Raw genomic sequence first — 18,634 nt, 5'->3', positions numbered from 1 at the left:
TGGGGTCCTGGTGAGACTTCGGGTGCTCACACCACAGTTGGCTTCACAAGTTGATGCTCCTGCGAGTGCCTGGCCCGGCTCCAAGAGTTTGCTAGCACATACCCGGAGTTCCCTGAGTAGCCCACAGGGCCCAGCTTAACAGCTAGGGGCGTGACCTCTGAGAGGCAGCTCCTGACATTTAAGATTTAGGATTTGTGTGTGTGTGTGTGTGTGTGTGTGTGTGTGTGTGTGTGTGTGTGTGTGTGTGTGTGTGTGTGTGTGTGTGTGTGTGTGTGTGTGTGTGTGTGTGTGTGTGTGTGTGTGTGTTTGCACGGTTGCATAACCCCTCTAGATCCACCCCAGCAATACTATACAACAGCAGTAAGCTGTATACATGTACACAGCGCATTTTGTGACAAAAGCATGCCTGCATTATTATCAACAACTATTGTACTTGTACGACACGTACTAGCCACTCACCCTGCCTCAAGAAAACACGCCTTCTCAATAGTTTCACGTGCTCAAGTAATAGTCAGATTAAAGAAACGAAATTCCACATTCGTTCACTTTCAAGAAAAATATTTCCATAATGCCACATCATTAATTACATGTACAGACTACAGTGATTAGTATATCATTACTTGGACTTGGACTTGCTTACATCATTTTGTAACCGTATGAATCGCATGAGCCAGATCGCCAACATTCTTGGTTGTAACACCAGCCATTGATATCCTGCCATCTTTGGTCAAATAGACAGAAAATTCGCGTACAAGCCGTTCACACTAGAAATTCACACCAACTATTATACAAAAATGCAGGGATCATTACATGATGCTATCTCACCTGATTCTGATCAAGACCTGTGTAGCAAAACATTCCAATCTGGTCTTTCACATGCATCCAACTTCGTGTCGATCCTTCATCAAGACACAGAGACGTAAACACACACTAAATCACTCCATTTGGATACATTCTATACAATCAAAAGAATGTCCAGTTACCTTCATTTTCTAGATTCTCCATTAATTTGTGCCTCATGTTAATAATCCGCTCAGCAAGGCCTTTTAACTCAAGAAGCCTACACACAAAGTTGAAACGAAGACGTGACAAATGATAATACATGATATGACAAGAACACTACAGTACTACAGTGTATCACATTGATTTATCACAACACGCATTAATATCAACACCATCTGTCACCTTTGCCAATCTACTTACTAACTGTGAACTTTCTCTTTGCTTCAAAAAGCAGTAAGTTTGCCGAAATTAAATGTTTCCAATCATAAAAAGTAATTGAAAATATACACTTTTAAAAATGAGTGAGAATAAAGGGCAAAGACATGTTTAATAGATGTGCACATGTATCGTACTTTAATGCCACCAATATGTTGCTGTGAAGTTATTGAGTTGGTCGACACTATCTGTACGTGATTAGTCAGTCACTGTCAGTCATCACCGCATGGATACACTAGCTGACTAGCTACTCTCAAGTAATTAACAAAAGCAAAAATGCTGAATTTATTAAGAACTTCAGGTGAGAATGTGCAATAGCACAAACTCATGAGATTAATACAATTATATGCTAGTGCCTGATTTGCATGCTAGCCTATTATTAGTATTATGTGACATAATACAAACATCAAGTCTGTGACTGGCTCCAAACAACATACTTTCTGTCAGTCGTATCCATGTCACAAACATACACAAATCTTGACAATCAACAGCTAGAATGGCTTGCTTAGGAGACTGAACTAGTGTGCAAAAACAGAGTATGTACACGTATGTACGTACCATTGGTCGTACAGCTCAGATGTGTTGAGAATCTCTGAAGCAATGAGTGCACCATGTTTTGGAGGGCTCGAGTACATCGGTCGAATGATAATCTTCAGTTGTGACTCGACGGCCTTCACTTGATCAGACGACTCACAAACGAGCGTGAGATGGCCCACACGTTCACCTGAAAATCACGTAATCACGAACAACATAAACATCTATCTACTCCCTAATGATCTGACCATAAAGACCCATGTTCTTCGCAAACGATTGTGCCAGCAAAATTTCATGTCCGTCTCTAACAAACTGATGAACTGCGAAGGCATCTCGATCTACACAACCAGAAGCAAAGCCCTGGTAGGCCATATCAAAAAATGGCAGTAACTTTCGAGACTAAAACACCACAAGTGAACTCCTTCAAATCAAACATTTCGATGCACGACGAATACAAGACAAACCTTCATCAGGTGTGACATCTCTTGCCACTGATCTTGCTAAAGACAGAAACACTAGCCACAAACGTGTGTCACTCGACAACATACTTACTTTTGGATCAACACCAGTTGGATTGTGAGCACAAGCATGAAGTAAAACAACCGACTTCTCAGGAATGTTCTAAGAAAGCACATAAACAAAACAAATACTAGAGATTCACACACAGTAAGCAGATAGAAATAATGTACTTCTAAATCCTTCATCATGCCCGAAAAGTCAAACCCACACGTGTCTGCATCATAGTATCGATACGTTTTGACTTCTAGACCGGAATCTCTACAAACAAATCAACAATAATATTTATACCAATCGAATGCTACATGAATCGAATGAGTAGATTAAAAGTACAACCTGAATATGGGCAAATGGTTACCCCAAGACGGAGATGGCAAGTAAACAACTTTGTTAAATGGAAAAAATCGCTTGATAAATGCCGCTCCGACACGTAATGCCCCGGTGCCAGAGAGAGTCTGAACAGTTACTGTCTAAAACGATAAAAACAATTCTGGCATATGTTAATGAATCTGGATTTACATATACTGCAATCAGAATGCTTACCAGCCCATTAGAGATTTGCTCATTTTCTTTGCCCAAAGCGAGTCTGGCCGATGCTCGTGTAAAGTCTGGTATTCCGCTAATCCCGATGTACTCCTTGTTCAACCGTCTCTCCATTAGCCTCTCCTCAACCTAGCAACAAAAACCGACCCCATGTGACATTCCCCAGCAGTCATATGAAATGATAAATAAACCTACTGCATTTTATTTGCCAAACTGTACTCTTGGTATCAATCATGGCAATCGTATTACGCTGTGGTGTGTGTGTGTGTGTGTGTGTGTGTGTGTGTGTGTGTGTGTGTGTGTGTGTGTGTGTGTGTGAAGAGTGCATTTGGAGAATGAAAACATCCGGGACCTTGCGCAGAGTTGCAGGTTCAAGTCACAGTGATGGCGAGCTATGGCATAATTTCCTTAAGCAAGAAACTTACACACAATTGCTTCTCTCAACTCAGGAGTATAAATGAGTACTTGGTTGTTGACTGGGGTGAATATGACCGCTGGCTTGGCAGTAACATCATGCAGCAGACGGGATACTTGTGGGCCTTGGTGTCCAGTCCCAGAGCTGTGCCATTGTCAGTGCCCCTGGATGACTCCGGCCAAGCTCCAGGTGGATTGTAGCACTGGCCCTAAGCCTCCACGTAGCGCATGGAGGCCCTGTCTCTAAAGGCAGGGGAGCTATCTCCGCAACTGACCTTAGGGTTGATGTCATTCCTGAATGACATGAAGGGCTTAACATTTGTCCATTTTGTCCATGTGTGTGTGTGTGTGTGTGTGTGTGTGTGTGTGTGTGTGTGTGTGTGTGTGTGTGCGTGTGTGTGTGTGTGTGTGTGTGTGTGTGTGTGTGTGTGTGTGTTGGCAATCACATTAAATTAAAGAATATACTTAATATATCATGTTACAACGTTAGTAGCCATACTTTCCGTACGACAGGCAACACATAGGGCTTGCCATCATCGTCTCTGTACGCTCCCACACCAAGATTAATTTTATTCGCTTTTTCATCTTTATTAAAAGCTTCCGTGATGCCCAATATCGCATCTGGCGGTCCAACCGGAACGTCACCCCACCACATCCATCTGCAACAAGAAAAGTTATCATGCTGTCGTCGTATAATTTGCGCGTGCGTGCACGCCATACCTTCCTGTTGCAACAGAAAAATTTCGCAACAAAAGATTCAATTTGCAACTGGAGTGTAGGCGGCCTGACGCATACACACGACGCATCTCACTCACTGACTGGTTTGCGCATGCGTCAACAGTCGCGCAGGATCATGGCAGAGTAAGTTGTCTAGTGTAGTTCGCTGAAGTCGCATGTGTAGTAGTGATTGTGTGTTGCGCAGTGTGCGTAGTGAGTTGAGACTTAAAGAATCTCAGATAAAGCAACAGATCAATCAGAAACTGACCGAATCGGGCGAGAAAGAGAGGTAGACTATAGAGCTAAGTCTCAACTGATTTTTAAAACAATTTAATAAATTGATTAGATACTGATGGCATGGATTAATTAATTAATTAATTATACGGAGATATAATAATTGTATTGATATTGTATGTATGGTTATGATTTCTGTACTGTAGCTTGTAATGTTGCACACCTCATCTGTTTGGTGACGTCACTATAGCACGTTTTCTAAATTCCATGAATTGTACGTGATTATGGTTACTACAAAAGCTGCAAGGAGTGACTTACTTTCTAACCCTATGTGCTGTATTTCTTTGGATTGAACGACATGTCATTGTAATGCAATGTTGTGCGTAGGGTTTTGTGTATTGGAGTATGTCGTACTCTAATTGAGCTGATAATTAAACACAATTGTTCAATTCAAAGAAATACGGTGTATACAACAGGATGGCATCATCTCACTATAATGGTCATTTTGTACATCTGTATAGTAATACAAAATACAAGATATTTTTATATATTTATAATTTTTTTGTACATCTGTATAGTAATACAAAATACAAATATATTTATATATTTATAATTTCATAAAAAAAAGTATACGTCACAGATTCAAAAAGTTCATTATTCAGTGCGGGATATAATAGTCGGTCATTGGACATTTGTCCGACCAAATCATAGTCATGATTGACATGTTCGACCGACCGTACTTACCAAACAGTTAATGCAACTGTCCAGGCATACAGCAAGCGGCCATTTCGATGTCTAATAATGCAGATGATTGTATGTTTGTTCAAGCATATGATCCGACTAGTCGTGATTCTCAAAAGCATTGGCGTATTGTAAATGTAAGTGCAGCAAATAGGTAGGTGCAGAAAATTTGTAACGTGTTGACAATGCTTCTGCAAGTTCCTTATTGTGCAACGTGTGTGCCTTGTTACACACAATGTTTACAGTCACTTTTATGAGAATATACATGCATACTTTATATTCATAAATATTTAGATTTATTAATACATTAAATGAATTATTAATATAGGCCGCTGCTGCAAGCCTAATTAGGATGTCCATAACTTTTTGTGCATGTCCGGTCAACCATGAGTCATTATATCCTGCACTGTGATTATTGATTGATCAAGACTTGATTATGTGCTTATCAGTGTAACACAAGTAAGTAACATATCTAAAAACAGTTTGGTTACAACTTTTAGGTTGCAGGAGTATCTTCGAATGAGACTCATTGAGTCCGGCTGGAAAGATAAACTAAAAGATCACTGTAAAGGTGAAGTTGTCTTGTGGAGAATTGTGAGCGTGTAGTTAACCGTGTCTCCCTTGACAGAGGTGGTCAAACAGAAAGGTTTAGACCGCATAACAGTTGAAGATCTTATTGCAGAAATAACACCAAGAGCAAGAGGTAACTAAAGATGTTCACTCATGCTTGTTGTGGCATATCTGCTACCATGTGGATCCTGTATGCTACATCTAATGACTACAAACTTCCGACTTCCCAATGCTACAAAGAAACTAACCATAGAGCAGACATTTTCTTGTTTTTAATTTTCCTGACTATAGTGTATGACCCTCTACCACCTTCAGCTAGGACAGTGCAAGGTCTAGGAAGATTGATTACTACATTTATTACCCGAGGCAAGAAACACTAACATACAGTAGTGAAGATGGTCACATGACATACAACTAGATGACTCACTCTGCCTACGTATAACATGTGACAGACATAGAAGATGGTTGCCGATTATTTAGGAAACGTGTCTGCTGCTGATAAGTGGGCAAGACAGTCTATTGCAATACGTTTTACAATGTATCACCACTCAATGTGTCCAGTCCCCTTCTCATGCTCTTCATTGGCTATGACTAATTACATTCAAGCTGCATAGCAGCATGTATTAGTGGCACCAGTTTACTATGTGTCGCAGTTTATATCAGCCCTCCAACATGGCAAGAGGGCAGAGGAGGCCAATAGCCATTAGAATGACTAAAGCAGAAGTGATCACATTGCACGCATGAGTACACCATCACCAAGCCAATCCCTGATGCCTGCTCATGTTTCTATTAATGTGAATAATGTGATGAATGACTACAAGGGTGGGGGGGTGTGTGCGTGTGTGTTGTAGCGACAGTTCCTGATGAAGTGAAGAGGGATCTTTTGCAGAAGATACGAGACTTCCTAGCAAAGAACTAACGATTGTTTACGTACACTTTATGTACAGTACACAATGCCTATGAGGTAAATGCATTAACTTCAGATGTAGAGTAGAAAAGATACTAGATTGCAACTCTAACTGTTCATGCTATGCGACACTCCATAAGACTACTTTTTTGTCTTCACCGCCTGTGACAACATGCATACCATTTGGGGATACAGCAAAGCATGTGACAGCTCCTGTTGCATCATCATCATTGAATATTGACAATTACATGTAGATTAATGATATTTACCTTTGTGGCCTCGTAGGATAGCGATCGGCTGTACCTCCACAAGATTCCACACATGCAGGTTACCTGAATTGTCACCAGCCAGCACAATATCACCATTCCATGCAGCACATCTTTAATAGATTTATGAGTTAATTAACCCACAAATATTATTGCAGTGAAACTAGAGGTACATACTGAAGCCCTTCTCCTGCTGATTTTGAATAAATTTCGGTGCCAGTGTTGACATCCAGCACTTTGAGATAGTTATCAGCACCAGCAGATAGAACTCGTTGACCATCTATTATGACAACGACGGTCGATGTTCACCACATTACTACATACAATGATTACAAACGTGCAAACCAACTCACCAGGACTAAAGCAGGCGGCATTGACTTTACCCGAATGAACTACAGAAACGGTTAGTCAACAGTTTTCTATGACAATTACTAATTTCAAATGTCTCTTCCTCCTTCAACACTTTCTCCCTCATCCATCAATCAACAAAATCAACAACTATCTTGCAAAGAGTCTACAGTCTTGTATGTCAGCATTTACAGAAACATGCAAGTCTGTGTAAATATGTATTAGTGACATGGGAGTACAGTAAATGAAGACACTGCAGCAATTCAGAATGATAGCAAATGTAGGAACACGATGTTGATATCAAATGTTATTTGTTTGCCAAGTTTGGCACAACCACACAGACTATGACTGTGTGTGTCTGAGAACTAGCATGTAATATAAACTATAGCAACAGCGTTGCCCTTAATACCTGAATGTTGGCTAAGCATCGTCTGATCTTCAAGATTCCAAATAATCAAAGCACCTGAGGAAAAGACCAATTGTGAACTGGCTCTAAAAATTTGCATTGCAAAGTCTGGAAACTAACCATCCACTGTCCCTGACACTGCATACTTGCTAGAAGTGTCGATGTTAACACAGTTTACCTATTAAACAAAATGCACTGAACAAGAAAGTCTTTTCTGTTTAAAGTTCCAGTTCAAGAAGTCAGTGTTGCGTCACAACTTTCTGCATCACTATATTAGATCTAATTCAAATGTTGTAAGAGAGAGACTGAAACTAATACAGTGACTATTTCCTCTCCGCAATTGTTTTACATTGTGCGCACACACACACACACACACACACACACGCACGCACGCACGCACGCACTTTTATTCACACAACAAATTGTATGCCAAAGTCAGCTGGCTCAGTAACTTTACCTCTGTTTCATGTTCCAACTCAGCCTACAAACAAGCAAACCCTCTCTTTGTATCAGTCAATCACAACAGTCAAATTGCCAACAAACCAAGAACTGCGGTGAAGGTCCTTTTTTCCCACCATCTTCTGGCTTATATCTCCATACCTACAATACAACATAATTAGTCTACAATACAATGTAGTCATCAGAGCTTCAGCATGTCTAACCTTCACACAAGTGTCCCACGACGATGTCAAGAGCAGATCATTCTGCCAATGAACACTTGACACTTTGTAAAGTAACAGACACACAGTACAATATCAGAGGACAAAAATTACAAACGTATACAAACCGGCATCATCATGTACCAGCACGGACTCCAGCACATGTCCAAATTCAACTGAATAAATATAGCTAAACAACAAGTCAACTAGGGCAAACATACACACTGATATTCATAGAAAATAATCCTTACATGTTGTTGTCCCACGATCCCAGCACAAGAGTTCGAGAGTCAGGCATCACAGTACATGAAGACAATGCCTGTAGTCAACCAAATCCATTGCTTTGAAATTAACAGGCAAAATATTCATAGCATCCTATTCCTTACTAAAGGTGAGAAGCTGACACTTCTTAATTGCTGCAAGTTGGTTAGTGATAAAATCTTTAGTGTTGTATCTATAACAATTGACATTGAAGTATACTAGTTAGGTTGGCCTGATAGCAATGATACCTTGTGCAACAGAAAATACAGTCTGACCATCATGTGAAAAAGCAACAGCCGTGACAGATCTAAACCAACAACATGGTTTATGAGTCTATCTTTGTGACATCCAAAGATACGATGTCAGCAGGCTGTAGTTTAATTGTATTGTTAAGCCTTGATGTGCAAATGCACAACGAGAGTTTACAGTAGTTATGCTAGCAGATTGCTGATGACATTGTAGTACATACATCTACCTATGGAAGGCCAGTGAAGGAAGATAGACTAATAGAAAAGAAATAAAATTAGTAGCCCCATTAAAAACAGAGGCAAACGGACAGACAGACAGACAGACAGACAGACAGACAGACAGACAGAGCAACTAAAACTGACTGAGTAACTGCTGACAGGTAAACAAGTTGACAACCAGTCACAAGACTAACGAACTGAACACGAAGAGCATACTCTTTGTGAGCTCTTTGTTCGCAACAAAGTTTCAAGTTTGCCAAATGTTGCCAAGACGAGTTCTCAGAATCCTTTGATACTACAAGAAACATCACAACAAATATTTCAATATCTCTGCAACTGATCTGATTGATGACAAACCAACATTTGAGGAAAAATCTTGCAAACAGCTGTGATTGTGACTTACCACTATATGCTTCACTTATTAATGGCGAGTCTGTGTCTAATGCAGCTCCATCATCTGTTGAATCGACAGAAGGCTCTGAAGTGAGAGATAGTCCTTTTGTTGTTGCACCTCTGGTAGATGCAGTCTGATCAAACAAATGTCGTCACAACCGCACATAATTCACGATCAACAAAATACATTTCTTCGTGGATGTGGATGAGTAAAAAGTTGCTTTGGTGTCTGACCAAACTCAAGGATCTGATTTTCAAGAGACGCCTTTTCGTTTGGATCACTTATACTGCCAGAACTGTATAGTAAGCACAATGACATCAAATACCATTAAAGACTTATACACACCTGTCTAGGTCTACAGTTCCTTCGTATGTCAAATGATAAAATACTAAAGACCAAATACTATGAATTTCTGCTCATGGCAAATGTAACCGTACTGCACGCTGACCATTGCAGGCTTTTACGGCCTCTGGTCCACGTTGCTTGTAACCAAATATGAGATCAATCCAGTGATGCAGACGTTCAGACACATACGAACACTCCAATGCTTCACGTAGCTTTCGAGTCATATCATCAGGATCTACAGAAGCAGTTAATTAATAAAAGCAACACACTATAATAACTGAAGCTGGTGTCCTTTGCTCTACACACATCTACATAAAACAGATATGACACATTGCCATAGCCACAATAGCAATTATCAACGGCATTCTATGGCGCCTAAGACCATTGTACTGCCGTACATGATTAGAGAGTATTCAGTTATGTCTAATAACAAATTCAAATTTGGCACATTTTAAGTCAGCAGTACAAGTATAAATGGAAACTCTGTAAACATGAGACACTAACTACTCTAACTGGGTATCTGTATCTGTAACCAGACATCAATGGTGACAGGAAGTCTGCCAATAATTTGATGTTCAATCTACAGCATCCTTTATCCACACAAACATTCCCTCAGTTACTGTCTCATTCAAGAAAAAACAGCAGGAAAAATCCTAACTACTCAAAGTATAATTAAATGATTATCATACCTTTTGCCCAAGGAGGTAGAGCTACGTGATGCACTTTTGATCGATCCTGTTTCATTCCAAGATTTAAGTTCTACATCAACATCATCCAAATAATATAAATATTACTTTAAAAATAGACTTTACATTACCAGCTTGTTCAACAGAAAGTCACCAGGAGGCTGGTAAAACTCCGGAATAAGCTACAAAAATTTATTCACTACTATTCCTTGCATGAGGTTGCTCTTTACCTCCTTCACGTCAGCAGCTCCATTGAGACAGTTTTCCCAAGTGTCCATTACACTGTAGAACAGTCACAGAACAAAATCAGTAAACTAGCAGTAATGAGTGTTACAATACCAACCTATTAAACATGCGATCAGGATGATCGAATCGTCCATTGTGCAAGCACAGTAAATACTCAGGCACTAAAGTCATTAAATTGATTCAGTCAGAAATATGTCTATCGTGTGTGGACTGCTACTAACCAATTCTGACAAGATAAAATAGCACATAGCCTGGTGTAGAGTAGTGAGAGCCATAAAGAAATTTTGGTTCAGGCATATCTCTGTATCGTGCCTAAACCAAATACAAAATTGAATTAACAATGTACATCAAAGTTCAAGAAAGACAGGACAAGAAACGCAGTCCACAATAAACAAAGACGTGCATCGAGTAAATAATAAACTACTACAGTGTAGTTGACTAGAAATAGGCAATCCTATTGCAATAACACATCTGTACATTTCTCCCTATACAAAGCTCATTGTAGCAAACAGATACTTCTAAAGTAATATCAAGCATGGTAACTAAAACACAAGCTTTAGTACCACTATATAAATTTCTGGATTATTTAGCTCCAAAAAGTATGAGTGTTTGAATGGTGGGTGGTGGTGGTGGTGGTGGTGGTGGTGGTGGTGGTGTGTGTGTGTGTGTGTGTGTGTGTGTGTGTGTGTGTGTGTGTGTGCATGTGTGTGTGTGTGTGTGTGTGTGTGTGTGTGTGTGTGTGTGTGTGTGTGTGTGTGTGTGTGTGTGTGTGTGTGTGTGTGTGTGTTACATCTTAGTCAAATTGTGCCGGCTACTGTCCTATACAGCATATTGCAAATGTGTAACCAATTCTACTTCTTGTCAGGAATATATTGAAGAATGAAAATGCACTACAATTGCACTTATCACACCTTGTATCTTGCCAAGCGCTCTGGATTCAAAGCCCCAATGGGCTTGCTTAAATCCCTAAAGATCTTGGGATTTTGTAAATCTATAAACACAGCAACGACTCTATTAAAACAGTAAATATCACCACCACAACCAGAAGACAAAACAGCACCAAGTTCTTTGCTCTCAAGATCACATATTATCCAGGGAAACACAGGATATTGTGTCAAGTCATTAAAACTTCGATCTGCCATACTAGAATAGAGACATCTTACAACTTGCTATAACTGACAAGTAACACTAATCCATGTCACAACCTGTTGAGATACATGAGATAATCATAATTAGATATGACACCATTCTGCCATTTTAAAGTCATGTGTTCTTGGCCTGTATCTTGAAGTTGAACTTCTAAATACCAAAACACAATCAAAACAACACAACAGACTCTACAAGAGTCATACCACACACACACACACACACACACACACACACACACACACACACACACACACACACACACACACACACACACACACACACCTGGTTGAGAAATAAGTTCATCGTATAAATGATCTCTCTCCGATGTGGTAGGCAAGACTAGGAGTAAGTTACTTGAATCTCCATAGAAAATCTCAATACCCTTCACATTAACAGTGTTACAATACGCATATTTGTCATAAAGAGTACTAACTACATACCACTTGTCTAAGAAGGTATCTTCGTTTAACAATCTGTCCCATGCTGGACAGTTTTACTTTCAACACAATTTCCTATAATAGTCAAACTGTAATCCAACAAGTAAACATGACTACTTCCTCCATTCACATTATTTATTAATTATATTATTCATAGCTTTCTAATGTGCATCTAACATACAGAAGTTCCATTCTGCACTTAGCAATCCAGTATATTTGTAAACAAAAGAGAGTACCCTAGTAATGGCACTATCATAAATCCATAAATCCATAAATCTATACAATGAAGTTTGAGAAATACTAACCGGTTCTTTGTTGAACGGTTGAAAGTAAAGAAAAGCAGTTGTAAGAACTATTTGGCCTGGATTCTGTACCAAAGGTGTAACACGATCGCCTAATGAACACAGACACACAAGTGCTTACTGCTTCGCAATCACATGAGTAAAAGCCATAAGAACCAGTTGTTTCTACAGCAATCTTCTCATAAAGAGACTCCAGCCTGTATCATAATGTTACGATCATAATGCCATTTAATAAGGAATCTGATAAGTTACCAGCTTGCATTAAAAGACACCATAGCTTGTCTGGCCTTGACTATACTTGAAATCTAGACACACTAATGCAATGATTAAACTTCTATACATGTGCAAAATAGACCTCACCATTGCTCTTTGATCAAAACATCCCAAGGTTAATGCTTTATACAGCTAAATAGACAAGAGTGTACACTCAACACAAAATGTTCCAATACGTGTAAAGGATACAATATGTTGACTTGTATGTCAATGCTACATTAGCTGTGTTGTCAAATAAAGGTAATTTTAGCATTGACATAGATAGACCAATATACAGTAACATTTTGTAAGAGATCAATTCTAACAACAGATACTCTGTCCGACCTTATAACTGAATTATGAAACATTACTATTAGCAAACATTAGCAAGACATGATTATCTACAATTTAACCCCACACCTTACCTGATGCATCCGAGGCAGCACATCATCAAGACCAACATATGTGAGAGAGAACAAATACTCTTTGTTTATTCTTGAAAATTTGTAGGGAGCAATCATGTTTCCTTCTTTCATTTCAATCACCTAATAGTGACAACCTGACATACTACACCTGCTTAATTAATGCAACACTCCTGCTCACTTGTGTAGATCTCACTGAAAGGACTTTCCCCCTTGTGTCAAGTCTGAATAAACACAAAAATCACACAAAGCACAAACAATAAGTATTTCAGTACATACTTGGAGAGCAATGATCCAGCCCACTGACCTAATGACTTGACATCACGGAAATTCAACTGTAAAACAAGAAATAGAATGACATTAAAAGCTGCAATTTCAAACACATCCTCTGACAGTCTCATTAATAATTTAAAAAATAATTGGACACGTATATACTTAATTGATACTTGTTGATATAAAGGTATTTTCTATTCTCAACAGTTTTAAAATTTCAATCTGAATGCATGTACTTTGAAAACGTTGAATTTAATGTTGGAACAAACTTTGGCTTTATTTAGGAAAACATACTACATTTGTAGTTTTAGTTGTAGACTTAGGTCATAAATATAATTATAATTCCAATTTGTGAGAATAAAGCGCATTGACAGACAGACAGACAGACAGACAGACAGTCAGTTAGACAGACAGATACTTTAGTCTCATATAGACCCTACATTTGTACATATGCTAGGAATTCGTGAAAGCAAACCAATCCTTGCAAACAACAAAGTCATAGATTAACTAATAGACTTGGCCTTGAATGTCAAAGTCAAAGACAGACAGATAGACAGACAGACAGACAGACAGACAGACAGACAGACAGACAGACAAACGCTGGACAATATATTTAGCCTGTACTAGCAGTTGCAATATGTAAATATACGTATTGACAGACAGACAGACAGACAGACAGACAGACAAACAAATTGTTATATTTGAACTCTTATTCTACCAATCATAATCGCTAACTTTACGTATGCATAACAATAACAGTCAATGAACAAAATGTTGAACCATCATACAGAAAATCATTAAAATTGCACTTAGACAACTTCGACAACTTTTTAAAAATCACACAAGAGTTGCAAGACTGTACAACTACAGACAGTTGCTTTCTCCATTTGCATCTTTTGAAATTTTTGGAGATCTTATCGAGATAGTCTTCAGCCATAGGGTCCCAAAAGCCAAAGTGTTCAAAAACCAGTGGAATACATGTTGTATCAGATCCTGCTATAGACTGCTGTTGACCATATTTTGTCATTTTGCGTTTTCTCTCAACTCAGCTGCACAACCTGATATTTTGGCAGCTGATTGTATGGTGTCATAAGAATGTGGATGAGCAAGTGAAATGTCCAGGTCTTTTGTCAAGTGTCCAGTGAGAACATATGTTGTTATATCCGGCCTGTTCTCAGGGTCAGTATACCTATTTCTTGACTCAACTTGATGAGGAATATTTAACTCATCCAAACATTTAGCCCAAGGTGACACGATTGTATTGTGTTGCCATACTGGGCCACCACCAAACTTGCAGGTCAATAGATGATAACCATGTTCATCAAGACTTGTACCACAATCACACTTGGTAACAATCTGGGAATATGGTAAAGAAATACCAAGTCTCAAAAATGCTGCCACACGAAATTCTGAGGACTTTAGAACAAATTTTGGTGCTGAAGGAATAGCTTGAAGCCATGATCCTGCTCCACGTCCCTAACATAACCTTATCCTTGCAGCATGTTTGACAGAGGATGCTTGCATAACACATGTTGCTGCATTCCCTTCAACAATATCCAAACTCAGGCAATTTAGAAGTTTTACTGGATTTGCCATAAGCTCAGACAAAGACTGAGGTATGAGTGTCTCTCCATCTGATCCTAAGGTGGAAGGAAGGCTTGCTATTGCCTTGCAAAGATGCTGATAGAAAGAAGGTGGACTCGCAAAGTTGAGGCTGTCACATAGATCTATTCTAGATGGAAATCTTTGAGGAATCATGTTCATTGAATAGCACCATGAACCCACAAAAGCAGCAGCAGAGATTTTGCATCAAGTTCGTAATGCCAGAACCTCCCAACTTGATCTTAAGAAATGCTTGCTTCCATGTCAGCTCGTCAAGTGCACTCAACCCCAATATTGCTGCAAAAGTATCTCTTGATAGCTGATCATGAATGTGAGAAGCTTGGTGTAAAACTGGAGGAGGCACACACCTTGCTAAATGATTCAGTGTAAGCACATGACAGTACCACAGTAAGAGAAGTGCACTTTGAGGATCATTCAAGTTGAGCAGTTGAGAACAAAGGCCTTCACCTGCAGCCGCTGATTTGCTAGATCTAGACTGGACATAAAAACCATTGCCAATAGGCACCCCAATGATATCAACACCAGACAATACTATGAGAACTGAGAATCTGTTTTTATTATTCTCTTTGGCTGAAGGCAAATATATTTCACACTTTCTATCACAAATTTTCAGGTTGATTGTTCGAAACTCTTTTCGTAGATCAATTAGCACTGACTCATACTGTTGACTATAGCCAACCCACAAAGATGTCATCCAAGTAAGCCAAAATAGTTAAATTGCTGTGCTTCTTTTGAAGCCTATTGATAACTGGGTGTATAGACAAAGCAAATAGGAATAGGCCTAAGGGGTCACCTTGATGAACCCCTTCTTCTAATGGAATAACTGACACAGATTTACCATTGAAGTACAGCAATGGACTTGTGATTCCATACATTTGTTGGACATGAGCATGAATTTGGGGAAAGTGAATTATCACCTCATTCAAAAATTGTTGTCTTGAGACACTATTGAAGGCATTCGATATATCTGTTTAAGAATTCTCAATTCTGAATCCAACTCTAGCAGCATTTGGATGTGATGGACTAACATTTCTGATCCTCCTGGTGTACGGTAGTTACCCCATGTTGAAAGGGAGCAAAGTAAGTTGCTAGATCTAACTTCAATTAATCGCCTTAGTGTCTCACCTATTGCGATGGGTCTAACATCTCTGTTTCCCTTAGGAAGAGCAATCAATCTTAATGCTGTACATAAAGGAGCTATGTTGGCAGATAAGAGACCTTTCGCAATGTGGCAACAAGCTCCAAACAGGAGATCACAGGTGAGAATGTTTCCAGTAGTAGACGTAGACACTTATACCTCCAGCCCAAGGACCAGCACCCGACCCCTTGGTGCTCTCCTCAATGCCCCAAGAAAACAGACCTTTTCAAGTCTATCTGAGGGGTGTGCACAGTAGGAAGACGTAATTCTTCTGATTGACTAGGATGTTTGGCTTTCAATTTTTCCTCAGTTTCTAGTGATGATGGTATCAAACCATCACTTGTAAAGATTCTTGCGGCACGAGACAATTCACCACACTTAACAGATTTCAAGGCAGCTCTATACCTTTCCTCCTGATTTGCTTGGACGATGCATTGACTTTCCGAGATTCTTTGTTTGATGACTGCAAATTCCCCAATTCTTTCCGGTGAAAATGTAGGAAACGTTGATGAATAGCTTTCACATCACGCAAACCGGATTTCCCTTTTGAATGTGGTTTCAGAATCATATGAGAAAGCAACAAAAGAAGTTTCCAACCACCTTTGTATTCTGATTCTTCGTTGATTTTACGTAAAGGAATTAGGCAACAATCATAGCAAGTTGATCGAAGAGCAGGAGGTAGATACTGGACGGAATGCACCGACGTGGATTGTAAAATGGCATCAATAGATATTGAATCTAGCCACCTCCAGGCTTCTTGCTGAGCATTTGACTCTTTCTCACTGATCTCAGGAGTTTGGACAGAACAAACAGAAGACTGAGAAGCCCGAAAACAACCGTCTACATTGACATTGCTATCTCTTTGTGTGGTAGTGGCTTTTTTCACCATTGAAGATGACAACAACGAATGAGAGACATGTTGCATTTAGATACATGTTGATTGAGACGAGTAAACCATTGATGACAAGTAGGGCACTGAACTAGATTATTTTCTCTCACATAATGAGTAGAACATTTGCTCCGGTCATGAGATGAACGGAAATGAGCCAAAACTCTCCGGAAAGGACCTTCGTACTTGCATTTTGGAGCAGGACAACTCACAGTAGCCATACCAACAAAACGTCTCAGAAAATGAAGAAATAGAAGAGACAAAAAATTCAAACCGACACCACCACATCGGGGGGGGGGGGGGACAGACAGGCAGACAGGCAGACAGACAGACAGACGCTGAACAAAATATTTAGCCTGTACTGTACTAGCAGTTGCAATATGCAGATATATGTATTGACAGACAGACAGACAGACAGACAGACAGACAGACAGACAGACAGACAGACAGACACAGACCAGTACTTCAGCCACTAGCTGATACTGGAGGCTTTGCTTGTACACTGTAGCTTTCAAGTGTAGTCCTCATTTTGTTTTACACGAGTTTCAATTTTAGCTTAGTTTAGTTGATGAACACTACCAGTAGTTGAACAGTACATAGTACCCTGCATTGCGAAATGTATCATAGATAAAAGTTCAAATATATGTGATTGACAGACAGACAGACAGAAAAGACATGTAGAAAGACAGCTAGACAGAGTCACTCAGTCAATCAGACACAGCATCCTGTATTAAATATGCATGAAGCACCTTCAGTATAGGCTGACCGACGTCCTCGGGATCAAACAGTATTGACTTACTACAAAGCTTGAGTCTTCCCCGTTGTTTCCTTCAAAATGAAAACAAAAGTCCAGTCTCAGAGCTTCCATTTCGGTACAACGAACTATAACGACACCGTTTTACCGTTTAAAAGCTGTCGCCTCCGACAAGCCAAACGGATAGTAGATAGCACTGAAGTCCTCAAAATAGATTTCTCCAGGCTCCAACAGCAACAACGAAAACCTTTTATCGCTGCAAAAGTCGGGTTATGTTTGTTCTAGCATAAAAGCAAGACGGTAACCTGTCTTGTTGCTCCACTAGAAGACTGTCGCTTCGAGTAGCGAACGACATCGTCGCAGGTTACAAGGCACGTGCACGCACTTACAGTGTAAGTCAACACCCCGGATGTGGCTTACCACTCATGTCTACTAATAGTTTTACAATTTTAGTCAATAAATAATAAATAAATAAATAAATAAATAAACTAGTTCTATCGTATCCGTAGGCGCCTCGCGTTCGCGTTCGTGAGTAACACGTCCAACGGAGTTTTCAGATCGTCTACTGAATGAAACGCGGAGTCCTAGCTAAACAATACGCATTCAACTCCTGAAGGTGTTTCTTGGTTGTCACGTACACACAGTCCCTAGCTACAATACAAAAGGATGGGGCGACGGAAGTTCAGGAAGCGTTTTCGCAGCCATTCGGTCACTTGCACGAATCGTTCTTAGACTCATCTGTAGTCGGACACGAAAACGATTTTAAGGTAGGTCCTATCATGAAACGTAGTCGGAGAAATTTGAGATTTGTGTGTACACACACGCGCGCACACGCACACACACACACACACACACACACACACACACACACACACACACACACACACACACACACACACACACACACACACGCGCGCGCGCGC

At 39.7% G+C, this 18,634-nt stretch overlaps 3 protein-coding genes across 5 annotated transcripts; 1 reads left to right on the top strand and 2 right to left on the bottom strand.

Annotated features, from left to right (window-relative positions):
• Positions 1–270: 270 nt before the first annotated feature.
• On the bottom strand, positions 271–4,052 carry LOC134179180 (aspartate aminotransferase, mitochondrial-like). 3 transcript variants are annotated; one of them, XM_062646075.1, is made up of 13 exons: positions 3,946–4,052; positions 3,725–3,884; positions 2,812–2,940; positions 2,605–2,738; positions 2,442–2,529; positions 2,305–2,373; positions 2,217–2,252; positions 2,001–2,151; positions 1,777–1,942; positions 984–1,060; positions 826–899; positions 621–764; positions 271–545 (listed from the first exon to the last, which is right to left on the bottom strand). In XM_062646075.1, the coding sequence occupies exons 1-12, from the start codon at positions 4,029–4,031 to the stop codon at positions 642–644; spliced, it is 1,293 nt and encodes a 430-aa protein (XP_062502059.1). In that variant the 5' UTR covers positions 4,032–4,052; the 3' UTR covers positions 271–545; positions 621–641. The 3 variants fall into 3 exon arrangements, with proteins under 3 accessions (XP_062502059.1, XP_062502058.1, XP_062502060.1); XM_062646074.1 differs by having other exon boundaries at positions 285–764; XM_062646076.1 differs by lacking the exons at positions 271–545; positions 621–764 and having other exon boundaries at positions 841–930.
• LOC134179181 (transcription and mRNA export factor ENY2-like) lies at positions 4,052–6,520 on the top strand. Its single transcript, XM_062646077.1, has 5 exons — positions 4,052–4,086; positions 4,148–4,231; positions 5,418–5,488; positions 5,546–5,620; positions 6,339–6,520. Exons 1-5 carry the CDS (start codon positions 4,055–4,057, stop codon positions 6,404–6,406), a joined length of 330 nt encoding a protein of 109 aa, XP_062502061.1. The 5' UTR covers positions 4,052–4,054; the 3' UTR covers positions 6,407–6,520.
• LOC134179179 (protein FAN-like) lies at positions 6,382–18,108 on the bottom strand. The gene is made up of 38 exons (XM_062646073.1): positions 18,017–18,108; positions 17,860–17,967; positions 17,707–17,785; positions 13,314–13,369; positions 13,216–13,258; positions 13,038–13,157; positions 12,721–12,765; positions 12,613–12,665; positions 12,517–12,557; positions 12,364–12,452; positions 12,062–12,133; positions 11,904–12,003; positions 11,678–11,771; positions 11,533–11,615; positions 11,384–11,463; positions 10,694–10,784; positions 10,570–10,633; positions 10,457–10,508; positions 10,358–10,408; positions 10,230–10,299; positions 9,644–9,775; positions 9,541–9,583; positions 9,382–9,481; positions 9,205–9,328; positions 9,018–9,096; positions 8,583–8,641; positions 8,460–8,527; positions 8,325–8,392; positions 8,202–8,263; positions 8,077–8,138; positions 7,958–8,014; positions 7,872–7,895; positions 7,535–7,592; positions 7,418–7,471; positions 7,014–7,052; positions 6,838–6,940; positions 6,664–6,773; positions 6,382–6,607 (listed from the first exon to the last, which is right to left on the bottom strand). The coding sequence occupies exons 1-38, from the start codon at positions 18,064–18,066 to the stop codon at positions 6,516–6,518; spliced, it is 2,775 nt and encodes a 924-aa protein (XP_062502057.1). The 5' UTR covers positions 18,067–18,108; the 3' UTR covers positions 6,382–6,515.
• Positions 18,109–18,634: the final 526 nt, after the last annotated feature.

This window comes from Corticium candelabrum, chromosome 4 (genome assembly GCF_963422355.1).
Source record: "Corticium candelabrum chromosome 4, ooCorCand1.1, whole genome shotgun sequence".
NCBI classification, from domain to species: Eukaryota; Metazoa; Porifera; class Homoscleromorpha; order Homosclerophorida; family Plakinidae; genus Corticium; species Corticium candelabrum.
The sequence above is the reverse complement of the archived record's forward strand: the minus strand, read 5'-3'. Positions and strand labels throughout refer to the sequence as shown.

Coding starts and splice junctions, on each gene's coding strand:
- LOC134179181 (XM_062646077.1), top strand. CDS start 4,055: ATGCGTCAACAGTCGCGCAGGATCATGGCAGA. Junction 4,232..5,417: donor GAATCGGGCGAGAAAGAGAG/GTAGACTATAGA, acceptor TACAACTTTTAG/GTTGCAGGAGTATCTTCGAA. Junction 5,621..6,338: donor AATAACACCAAGAGCAAGAG/GTAACTAAAGAT, acceptor TGTGTGTTGTAG/CGACAGTTCCTGATGAAGTG.
- LOC134179180 (XM_062646075.1), bottom strand. CDS start 4,031: ATGCGTCGTGTGTATGCGTCAGGCCGCCTACACTCCAGTTGCAAATTG. Junction 2,530..2,604: donor AACCATTTGCCCATATTCAG/GTTGTACTTTTA, acceptor ATTTGTTTGTAG/AGATTCCGGTCTAGAAGTCA. Junction 1,943..2,000: donor GAAGAACATGGGTCTTTATG/GTCAGATCATTA, acceptor CGTGATTTTCAG/GTGAACGTGTGGGCCATCTC.
- LOC134179179 (XM_062646073.1), bottom strand. CDS start 18,066: ATGTCGTTCGCTACTCGAAGCGACAGTCTTCTAGTGGAGCAACAAGAC. Junction 10,634..10,693: donor ATTTTATCTTGTCAGAATTG/GTTAGTAGCAGT, acceptor TAATGACTTTAG/TGCCTGAGTATTTACTGTGC. Junction 6,941..7,013: donor TGCCGCCTGCTTTAGTCCTG/GTGAGTTGGTTT, acceptor TTGTCATAATAG/ATGGTCAACGAGTTCTATCT.